We start from the raw sequence: 12,612 nt of genomic DNA, 5'->3' as shown, positions 1-12,612 counted from the left end.
CTTATTCCTTAAATACTTACATTTACTGAGTATGTTACGAAAACTTATGATTAATTCATAGCTCAATATAAACAGCCAGTCTGAAAGTTTATCGATTGGTCGAAATCTACAGCGACCACAGATACATCACGGACTGCACGAAATAATCATGACGATGTCAGACTCAAAGTTTTGGATGATTCTTTTAGCTAAGGTACTAGTGTACATTGAGTCACAGGCACCTAGCATCGTGTTTGAAGGTGGAGGGGGGGGGGGGGGGGGGGGAGGAGGGCAGACTCATAAAAAAAAGGAAAATTTAAAGTTTCCCATAATCTTCAAATACCTAATCCGGGGGGGGGGGGGGGGGGGGGGGGGGGGGGGGGGGGGGGAGTGCTGGCGTAGTATATAACTTCAATTTCACTCCTCATTTCCTTATTTTCATATCAATTTTTTACATACCCTGCCCCCCCCCCCCCCCCCCCCCCCTCCAATGCTACGTGCCTGGAATGACAGTAATTTAGAGAATTAATTTTACTTACTTTTTACAATCAGTTTATTGATTTGTTAAAGAAAGAAAAGATGTAAATATTAACAATAAAATGCTTTCTTTGATGATTCATGCGGGTTATAAAGGTAGCGATCATTGCAGATTTTTTTACATAATCCGCTAACGCGGGTTGTGTATTTTTTTCTGCAATGTCGCCACCTTCATATCCTGAATCACCAAAGAAAGCATTTTATTGTTTAGTGACCTAGCTCTCTTTTAAAGTGTGTACCTGCTGAACATTTTAGGAATCTCAGACACCCGACAGCGGACTTCGGACATTTTAGTTAACTGAACATGTCAAAAATATGAAATTTGAAAAATTAACTCGCGCTACTTGTTTTCTTTATTGAAAATTTATTAAAATTGATTTGTTCTTATATGTATAAACATCTTCATGTATCTTCATACGATTTTCTTTCAGTATTTTATTTCGATAATTACTCTGATTTATTTCATACAGCTTAAGGTAGTCTCGATTTATTTTTTCCTATTTTCTATGTAATTTCAAGATAGCGGTACCTTACGATATAAGGGAGAGTCATTGATTGAATTGCTGTTTGATAAAGTTATGGGGAAACCCCCGAAAATTGTTTATATAAATTCCAATTTTGCATTTCAGTAAGTGAACTGTGTAAATTACCATATAAATCGAATATTGATAGGCCTGTATCATTATATAAATCCCTTATTTAGCGCATAATTTTTGAATTTAACAAAATCGAATTTTTTCAACAACAAAAAACCTACAAACTTTGAGTATTACTAGTATATACGACACCCAAGAAGAAAGTTGTCATTTGTTATATACATAATGAAGGAATTCTTGCTTCGAGTCATTGCCATCTTTAACTTAAAGCCATGAATTAAAAACAAAAACTAAAAATACCCTCAAAATATAGCACATTTATACAATTTTTAATGAAAATAAAAATAACTGTGAAAGAAGGAGAAAATTCATTGTTTGGTTTATATGACAAATATAATGTATCTCGCCAATAACTACGTCGTATAAAACATTGCTTTATTCGATAATCTTGTTATGTATGTTCAATATCTTGTGAAACAGTTTCCGCTAAAACCATACATTTTCAGAAAAGAAGATGTCTCCATTTCAAAAATTAACATATGTTGCTGATTTTTTAAAAATTCAATTAAGGAATGAATTCAATATTTTTTTAGTTTTATACGATATAAAATGGTTTGGGGCAGTTTACGCTTTATAAACCGCGAAGCGGTTTATAAAAAAGCGTAAACTGTTCCAAACCATTTTATATCGTATAAAACTAATAAATATTAAATTCATTCCTTATAATTTAATTTATTTGCGATCAATTGTTGATAAAAACGGTCATTTGATCTATAATATGACATCAAATTGTACAAAATTCAAACGTAACGTCAGGCGGATTGATACGTTTTTGACGTTTGTCATACTATGACGTAGGCAACATTCTTTATACGATATAAAATAAATTTTTCAACCAATCAGAAAGCGTGTTACAACCAGAATTAAATTATTTTCCTGTGAGGCACATCTTAACTGGTTCCATTCCGTTCCACTAATCCAAAAAAAGCCCAGTGTAGTAAAAAAAAGTTTATATATTTAGTGCCTGACATTACTCTTATCTTCCATATGAACTGAATGCATAATCTTAAACAGGCACGTTATTTCGAAAGAACAGAAAATCAAACATTGTCATGGGTTTATTATTTATTTCTTTGATACAATTGAGCCACCACGAAATCTAATGATTCCACAGTATCTATCCACCCATACATCCATCTATGAAGAATAATGAAGATTACTACTACTTCTAATTTGAAGTTTAATAATAATTTAATTACACTAACATAAAGACAACAAAAGACCTAAGTTGAGTGTCAAATTAAAAGATTGTCTACCACATGGACTTCACAATATTAACCACCGTTGTGATATGTAACGGATCGCCAGTGTCGATGCAAAATTTCTACCGCTGAAATTGATTGACATCTTTCCAGTGATATTTTCAGGGTAAATTCACAAACCAGAAATGTTATAACAGTACTTTGGTGAATTGTCCCAAGTCATTTTATAATGGTGTAACATGGCGAACTTTTTTAGTTAATTCCTCATTGTTTACGATTCAACCAAATCATGATCATTTATTCTGGTGAATGACATCATGACGTACAGAATGTTATTGTGACGTTGCAGTGATTACCATCTTTTTCAAGCACATTATGCAAGTACCTATGTAATACATTTGTACCACTTCTTCCATTGTGAATTTTAAAAAAAACCTCGCTTTATAGCTCACCTGAGCTGAAAGTTTGATTGTTGGTAAATATATGTATAAAAATCGGCAGATTTTTGTACTAAGTTGTCAAGATATATTTTAATTTTGATACTGTAATGCTGATTTGAGTTAAGGCTATTGTTGTTCAGGTGAGCGATGTGGCCCCTAGGCCTCTTGAATTAATTCGGAGCCACTTCTTTCCTCCACTTTTTGCAAAAAATAAGATTCTTGAGTTCAGATTTTACTTTACGACTTAGGTTTGCATAAATAAGAAAATCAATTAGTTTACCGATGGCAAATGTTTGGTAAATATATACTACAAGAATCGAATGCGATTTTTGAAAATTGGGAGTATCTTGATTGTAAAGTGCAGAAATAACAGCGAAATAAATCGGAATCTCTTGCACGAAAAATGAAACGGCTAAATAAATGTGCGCCTTGATTAAAACAAGGTATGTCACTTTTTGGGCAATTTTTGTCCTACCAATAGGAGTTAAAAAGGAAAGTTTTGTAATTTGTTTTCTAACCATGACGATAAGAACGACTGTACATATGATTTGAATACAAAATGGCAACAAAGCGAAATATATGATATGGACGAAATAACGAAACCACCTTATAATGATGTATGTGATTCCACTAAAGAACTTGTCATCATTTCCTAGGATACACGCATCGATGATTTTCAATGGCATCTGCGGAACGTATTCTTGGATGGTGGTAATTTTTTTTATCGGAATAGTATTTGTTGAGATACAGTACAATACAATTATTAGCAAATGGAAGAACGCAAAAGGAACAAGAAATGGTTTTACATTAAAATATCTTAATCTAAAGGGAAAAAGGAACATAAAACTTCGATGAATAAGCATAAGAGATTTGATCCAAAGCGAGGTGCCGTAAATGCTGATTTGAATATGAATGAAATTTAGCACGAAACTACAAATCCTATATTCAATAAAGCCATAGTTCCATTTCAACAAATTGAAAATTGCGTCTTTGAGGCCGACTAATATGACGAAGAAAACGTCAACAGCCATGACTGAAATCAGACATTTCTGCATTGGTCCAAACAAACGAAGTCTCTTAAAAGTAACTATTAGAAAAATTGCTACAGTGAGCGGAACCACCCACAAATATGGAGTAACATAGCGGACAAATACCATTCCCCATTCCCCATAGTAGTCAACGTATCTTAGAGCGTATTCAAACTCAAGTTGTGCCATAATCAGTTTCCTGTAAAAATTGTTAGCTTTGGTAAAATTTCGTGTCATTCTTGTTTTTTTTTTGGCTTTTTTTTGGCTTTTTTTTTGGTCTTCTTCTTCTTCTTCTTCTTCTTCTTCTTCTTCTTCTTCTTCTTCTTCTGTGATTTTCTTAGTATTATTTATTTGAATCTCTTTTGAGCAACAGTTTGCTAATCGAAAATAATTATATGTCCTTGAACCCACTACAAAAAAAATATATACAGCTATAGCATTTCAAATTTTCAGTTACACAAGTTTAAAACATAAATTACATTTTCAAAAACAATGACACTTAGCCGTAATGCTGGACAATACCAAAAGTTAGAAAGCTTAACATGCTTTCTGGTTATTTTCATATACTTTTACATTTATTTAATATTTGATTAAGTAATTTAAATTACTTCGAATTCAAATAAAATGAACATGTTATGGGCATTTTAGCCATTTATCGAAAAACATTTCAAATACTGGTAGTTTTTAAAATGATTAACTTTTGTTTTATCAGCTTGTATATAAATTGTGAAATTTTAGGTATCAAAATAATAAGATTATCAAATTTTTCAAATTCTATAATAATTTGCATATTCACAATATCTGTAAATCAAACATATCACATAATCAATTCTACATAGACAACACTATCACCTGATTGGACATCAAATCTACACAACTAAACTATCATCCCATCGGTCATCAACTCTACAAAGACTATACTATCATCCAATCGGTCATCGACCCTACACAGACTGAACTATCACCTACACTATCACCTCATTGGTATTAATTCTTCACAGACTTCACTATCACCCCATTGGTCATCAACTCTACACAGACTACACTATCACCCAATTGGTCGTCCATTCTTCACTAACTTACACTATCACCTACATTATAACAACATTGGTCATCAACCCTACAGAGACTGAAGTATTACCTACACTATCACCTCATTGGTAATCAACTCTAATCAGATACACTATCAACTACATTATCACCCAATTGATCATCAACTCTACACAGACTACACTATTACCCCATTGGTCATCAACTCTACACAGACTACACTATTACCCCATTGGTCATCAACTCTACAAAGACTACACTATCACCTACACTATCACCCCATTGGTCATCAACTCTACACAGACTACATTATCACCTACAATATAACAACATTGGTCAATAACTCTACACAGACTACACTATCACCCCATTGGTCATCAACTCTACAAAGACTACATTATCACCAACACTATCACCCCATCGGTCATCACCTCTACACAGACTACATTATCACCTCATTGGTAATCAATTCGTCACCTACACTATCACCTACATTATAACACCATTGGTCATCAACTCTACACAGACTACACTATCACCTACCACACCGTACAGCCGCTTTGAATCATTTCATTTAAGTGCCGTGTGATACATTCAAAATTGTTTGCTTACCTGGACAGCAGACGTTCACTGAGGAAAGAAATGTTCTTTATTATCAATCTTAAAGCTGCTTGGTCCGATTTTTTTTGTAATTACATTATCAATTTTTTTTCATACAAATCATTTATCTTAAAAAGTTATCTACTTTCTCCTATTTACACCAGCAGAATCAGTCTCCTTTCAAAGTTAGAAATATTCAAAGTAAATAAAAATAATTTCTCTTTGGGCAAACAAAAAAACAAACCAAAATGCATCACGAGAATGTTTAGAAATGGAAACCGCATGGTTTCGTCCGCCGAATGATTGGGGTTATTCAACCCGCATGCTATGCATCGATTGTAAAGAAAGCAGACTTTAAATATTGGCTAACAAAACGTACACATGTTTATTTGTAATTTGTCTGATCATTTCGACCTTTATTTAAAGCGATGTCAAATTCGTAATACAACCATACCCGTCTCGTCGTCAGGGGTGAAATTTAACATGAGGCGGTACCTTTTAATGTCGTTTGTTTTGTTAGCAAATTTTGTACGTATTTTTATTCATTGAAATTTGGCATAATTGACGGGTAAAACTATTGCAAGTCTATTATTATACATATACTAAACATAGCCATCGTTTAAAAGCGTGCATAAAATTTGATATAAAATCGGACCAAGCACCTTTAAACAAACATTAATCTCATAATATTTGGTTAAAAGTTGAGTTATATAGTTGCTCTTTTATGACCAGTCATTTTTTTAAAAAAAGCATTGCAACATGAACAGTTTTGAGCCATTTTCTAATTCACAAATTGGGGCAAAAATGTAAACTTTGATAGACACTTAACAAACTAAAACAGCGTGTGCTATCGAAATGATACAATATCAGAAAATTAGCCTATTATCTAAGTTTTAAATTGATATTCGCAAAAATTTCTTTAATTCATTCCTGTGGCTGCTATTTAAATTTTAGCAACAAACCCTTGAAGAAAAATGATACGTTCAAAGTCCGTTGTCCTTGCTACAATGATCCATTCAAAAGTTGTATGATAATACATTTAAAAGCTGTTATGACGAAACGCTCAATGAAATAGTTCTGTTTTACAGAGATAAATATTAATTTTTGGTGTTTTTGACAAATTGCACAAAAACACTATAGCGTTTCAAAAGAAAATTAAACGTTTCATACACCTTTAATCACCGTATTAATTGAACGACAAGTTTATATTTAAACAATAAAATGCTTTTGTTGGTGATTCATCGGGGATATGAAGGTAGTGACATTGCAGAAAATATATTTTTGGTTTATTCCCACGTAGCTAAAATTCTGAAATTCTTATTCCCACCTAGCTAAACTTGTGATTTTCACACCTGATCATGAGTGAGCATCGAGTATAGTCTGTTTTAGGTGTGAAGTACCTGTATAGAAATCACCTGTGATATCAATCCACCCCAGGATATTTGTACTAATGATATTCAAAATAAGTGATAACTACTAAACCATTCAGCTAAAATAAGACACCCATAAAAAATTCAGAATTTTAGCTAAGTGGGAAGACACCTTTTTTTCTGCGACAATCGCCACCTTCATAAATCATTAAAGAAAGCATTCTATTGTTAACATTTACATCATCCTTTTAAAAAATTAATAAATTGATCGTAAACAGTAAGTAAAATTAACTAGAATAGTGTTTATGTGCATCAGTGTTTTAGAGAAAAGAAACAACCAAATGTCTTCTATAGGAATTTAAATCAGACATCAGCATAATTATCTCGTGCAGTCAGTGATGCTGAAGGTTTCAACCAATTGCAATCGATAAATGTGGCGTGTAGATTTCATTCCTGTCAATTTTTACAGAACTACATGCATGAGTATACAATCAATTTCCGTAAGAAAGAGAGGAAATCATACTTGGTGGATGTAAAATATTATACAATAAAACGTGACATAAATACTTCTCAATAACCTGATAAATGTATGCATTCTTTCTTTAGTTAACAAAGCTATAAACGTACTGAGTACAATGAACGGGTGTATTGTTTACTTGTTTAATTGATTTATAACACACCCCGATAAAGTCACTCAAATTAACAGTGAAATATTTGATTATTAAAGAGATAATGATAGATAAACTGTACATAATGTCAAACAAGCAAAACATTTGCAGTTTGGGGAATAAAAAACGAATATCTTAAAAAAATTCAAATAAGTAAGCAACAGCATAAGCCCCTGCGTGGTTTTAACTCGGGATGTAGGGATCAAATGCCCGAAACTTTAACAAAACGAAAACATGTCAAATATTATAATATTTTTATTAAAAGAAGTCTACTGTACGTCATTCCTTACGAAAGGGTAGGTATTGAAATTTAAAAATCAAACACATTAATGCCCTCTTTTAAACTTTATCTACAGCTAAACAAATTACCCTAGGGCTGTTTCTGGGCCCCTCTATGACAGTCAAGTTAAGGTTGTAGGAGACATTTGTCGATATTCAATGTGGATTGAAGTATATTGTAATCAAAATACTTTCACCGAATCAAAATTTGCAAATTTTACTATGTTTAGCAAAAAAAAAAAAAAACCCATTGTTTAGAAAGGTACAAATATAAAAATTCCCGAGGGATTCAAACTCATGACATACAGATTTGTAGTGAATACTCACTGCGCTATGCTGTTTGGTGACAAAACTGTGAAAGAAACTATTCATAAATTTTTTTTCTAAATTTTATTGTTTATTTTGATTAATGAAACGTCCCAACATGGAAGTGTCCCATAACAACTTAATCCATTGTTGTGTGACTGACCTATATACATAGAGGCTTGCATTAAAACTCACCTTTTAAAATAAAAAAAAAAACCCACATTTTTCTTTGTTCACTTTTTGCACTGTCTTTCTGCCGTCCACGCTTTCCAGTACCCATACCTATTTACTTTCTAAATTCATCGTGTGAGGTCAGGTTTCATTAAGATTTTAACAAAGAATGTTTATTAACAGAGAATAAAAGAAGTAAATAATTATTAAATACTCTTTCATTAGTTTTTAACTAAATATAATGTTGTTATATATTTATTTTTCAAATGCTTCCTATTCCTATTACAATGTATCATTTGATGCGAAAAAACACTGTTATTTTGGCTGATTTTAACTAAACAAACACAGCAAATGAGTGTTTCATTACTGGTTTAAAACATATTTTGAATGTACATGTATCATCCAACGGACGTTGAACGTGTCATTTTTCTTCGAGGGTTTGTTGCTAAAATTAAAATAGCAGCTACAAGAACGAACTATAGAAACTTTTACGTATATCAATTTAAAGCTTAGATAATAGGCTAATATCCTGATATTGTATTATTTTGATATCACACGCCGTTTTAGTTTGATAATTGTCCAAACCTCAAAGTTTGCATTTTTGCCGCAAAATTGCATTAGAAAATGGCTCAAATTTGTTCATGTTGCAATGCTTTTTATAAAAATTGACTGGTCATAAAAGAGCAACTATATAACTCTACTTAAAGCCAAAAATTATAACATTAATATTTGTTTAAGATTGATAATAAAGAACATTCCCTTCCTCAGTGAACGTCTGCTGTCAAGGTAAACAAACATTTTTGAATGTATCACACGGCACTTGAATGGAATGATTCAAAGCGGTTGTACGGTGTGCCTACACTATCACCTCATCGGTCATCAACTTTAATCAGACTACACTATCACCTCATCGGTCATCAACTCTACACAGACCACACTATCACCTACATTATAACAACATTGGTCATTAAGTCTACACAGACTACACTATCACCCTTTTGGTCATCAACTCTACACAGACTACACTATCACCTACACTATCACCTCACTGGTATCAACTCTACACAGACTACACTATCACCTCATTGGTCATCAACTTTAATCAGACTACACTATCACCTCATCGGTCATCACCTCTACACAGACTACACTATCACCTACACTATCATTCTATCGGCCATTAACTCTACAAAGACTACACTATCACCCCATTGGTCATCAACTATACACAGACTACATTATCACCTACAATATAACAACACTGGTCAATAACACTACACAGACTACACTATCACCCCTTTGGTCTTCAACTCTACAAAGACTACATTATCACCAACACTATCACCTCATTAGTCATCACCTATACACAGACTACATTATCACCCTATTGGTCATCAACCCTACACAAACTACATTTTCACCTACATTATAACGACATTTTTCAATAACTCTACACAGCCTACACTATCACCCCATTGATCATCAACTCTACAAAAACTACATCATCAGCAACACTAACACCTCATAGGTCATTACCTTTACACAGACTAATTTATCACCTCATTACACTATTCCTCACTGGTCATTTTGCAATATTCCATGAGTGGACCATTTCCGTATCTGTCGGTAGTTAGGAGCAAGTACATGTTTTACAATTATAGAAAAACAAACATTTTAGAAATTCAAAGCTTGTTACGTAACATATCAAATGTTTGATATACGAAGGAAAGTCATTTTAATGGAGAAATGTGTAATTTTCTGAAAGTTTATACATTAATGAGTTGTAAAAAAAAATACTGAACTCGATCGAAAAAAAATTTCAAGTCGGTTATTTTAATAAGATACTGCACTGTCTCTTTAAAGGAGTAATTTTTTACACAAGCAATTCTTTTAAAGGAACGATCAGCATGTGATATGAGTTGTCAACATGAAATGTTTTTATGCTACGCCAAAAGTAAATAGGATGAATCGCGCTGTTTCTCTCATGTTGTAAGTTTTGAAAATACTGGTTGGGTGTAAATACAAAATTTACTACATGTCTAAATTTTAAGCGGTGCGGTTCATGTGACATTTTGATAATACAAATCTCAATAAACTCTTGAGCTGTTATTCTTTATGTGTAAGTTGTTATTCTAAAGTCTTTTCATGGTGGAACTGCTATTCAGGATAGGTAAAATACTCTAGGTTCTCTGTTTAATGACTTATAGAGCGAAACTAGTTTAAGACAATTATCTATGATAGTCATATTTGAATTTATTAATAATTTCGAATGAAACTTGCACATTTTTTTTCAAAGTGTGTTAATATCGACCACATTCAAAGGGCATTAGAATTTTTTTTTCAAAGTGCGTAATTTTTAAGTGATAAATATTTTTAATTTCTTACTTTTGATTTTGTCTTATCATATTGCTATGTCGCTGATGTTTTAAAATGCTGCAGATCTCGCGCTTTATACCACAGTAAAATTCTACAACATACTATAAAAATAAATGTTTGATAGGATAAGGAATACAAAACTGATTTACGTTTCGTACAGCGTTCGAAAAAAAGGTGTCGGTCTACGAGTATATTGCACATAGACATTTTATAACCAAATTTTCTCAAAAGAAAAACTTTATAGTTTAGTTAAATAATGAAAGAAGTATTGACCATGTACATGAAAAAAAAATAAAGGCTTTGAATACCAAAACTGACTTAAATACTTTTGATGAGAAAATATCCACATACTCAAATTTTCAATAACATTTCTACTATGAAATAAAACTTACATGTAGAGAACAGACCACTCCAGTCAAATCCACCGGACTGCAATTTAAATATTTTATTTTAGAAAAAACGAAAAAGAAATCAAGTTACATAAACAAATTTTTGTTTAAATTATTTCCTAAAATATTGACAATGATTTTCTCAAACTTACATTTAAATCCCAGTCTTAAGGTACATTCAGGCGTTTGGCTTTAGTACTAAGTTATATATACTATAAAATAGCGAGATAAATTTGTCTCTTTTAGTTTGCGGCCAATAACCGTAGAATGTTTAGCCCACCTTTTTATATTAAGCTTAACATACTTAATATAAATTGACTTTTTCGACCAATGACTTTCGGGCGAAGCACCACGGCACAGTATAAAGGATGCAAGTCTACAACAAATTAAGTCAATGATGCTTCTTTTTATGTTTTGCAAAAAATACTTATCTCTATAAGAATGTACTAAAATAAATACAAGTACGAATATACCGTACACAGTTGTCACATTAAGACGCTTAACACAAACGCATACAGATGTATGAAAACTTTTCGAGAGCCGAATGCAAACGAAAATTTTACACATAGTCATAAGTTAGTTGTCACGGGGCAACTTGTAAGTAATGCATAGTTCAGGCACCTTGCATCAAATGATCTGCATGTGTTAACACAAAGCGTCATGTCAGCGAGAAACTGAAAAGAAAGCGTAGGTACATGTATATGTATAACTGTTTTTTTTCTTCTTACGTAACAGCATTGGCACCGTACATTCAACTCGCTGTAACTGTAGAATACGTAACGTCGTTTTGGCATTGTTTCGTTGTCGTTTTTCTTTAAACCACCCACATGACATGTAACTTGTATATGAAAATAATAAAATATATGCAACAAATTTTCATATATACACATGTTTGACTTCTTTGCGTTGTTTTCTTTGATGTAATTCTGCTGATACGACGGCGTGAAATCAACGATAAAAAATCAACGTTGAAACAATTTTGAACAACGTTGCGCAGCTGCTAGGGACGTAATTGCGCTGCAGAAGCACGGTCACTGAATCAGTGGTTATGAGTAAAGGTGTCATTTATTTCTTAGAATTTGAACTAAAGTTATTTTTTTTTATCTGTCTTTGGTAATTGTGTCTTCCATATTAAATTTTCTGACCAGATATCAATTTGCGTGTTCTGACACCATTGGTATATTATTATTAATGACTGTATAGTATTGCTTTTCAGATCGCCTTAAAGTACAATCGTGATAATTTGTGGATTAAAATTCATTGAAACTTAATCAATTTTGCAAAGAATAATTTTCTATCCAAAATAAATTAGGATCGGAAAAAAGATCAGTAAATTTTGACATTGTTGTACAGACTCGACAGAATCAATGTTTTCCTGTGGCAACAAGCTTTGCTTTAATTAATTTAATTCAGATTAACAAAAAAGTAATACGAGCGAAACAATCATTTTACGCAAAGGTGCTATGTAGTTGAGTTTTTACTCTAATTTTATCGGATTACTTTATTGATAATGCATTCGCACATTTTGCGATGATTCAGTCAATAATCCAATCTGTGAGTT

General features: G+C 32.4%; 1 protein-coding gene across 2 annotated transcripts; it reads right to left on the bottom strand.

Moving 5' to 3' along the window:
* Positions 1–2,231: 2,231 nt before the first annotated feature.
* Positions 2,232–11,303, bottom strand: LOC128189616 (uncharacterized). Of its 2 annotated transcripts, XM_052861286.1 has the most exons (3): positions 11,204–11,303; positions 11,055–11,091; positions 2,232–4,252 (listed from the first exon to the last, which is right to left on the bottom strand). In XM_052861286.1, exon 3 carries the CDS (start codon positions 4,077–4,079, stop codon positions 2,985–2,987), a length of 1,095 nt encoding a protein of 364 aa, XP_052717246.1. In that variant the 5' UTR covers positions 4,080–4,252; positions 11,055–11,091; positions 11,204–11,303; the 3' UTR covers positions 2,232–2,984. The 2 variants fall into 2 exon arrangements, with proteins under 2 accessions (XP_052717246.1, XP_052717247.1); XM_052861287.1 differs by lacking the exons at positions 11,055–11,091; positions 11,204–11,303 and adding an exon at positions 5,505–5,970.
* Positions 11,304–12,612: the final 1,309 nt, after the last annotated feature.

The sequence above is a fragment of the Crassostrea angulata genome, chromosome 6, assembly GCF_025612915.1.
Source record: "Crassostrea angulata isolate pt1a10 chromosome 6, ASM2561291v2, whole genome shotgun sequence".
NCBI lineage: Eukaryota > Metazoa > Mollusca > Bivalvia > Ostreida > Ostreidae > Magallana > Magallana angulata.
Note: the sequence above shows the minus strand (reverse complement) of the source record. Positions and strands in the feature narration are given on the sequence as shown.

What these genes read in the sequence shown, in the direction of transcription:
- LOC128189616 (XM_052861286.1), bottom strand. Translation starts at nt 4,079, where the DNA reads ATGACACGAAATTTTACCAAAGCTAACAATTTTTACAGGAAACTGATT.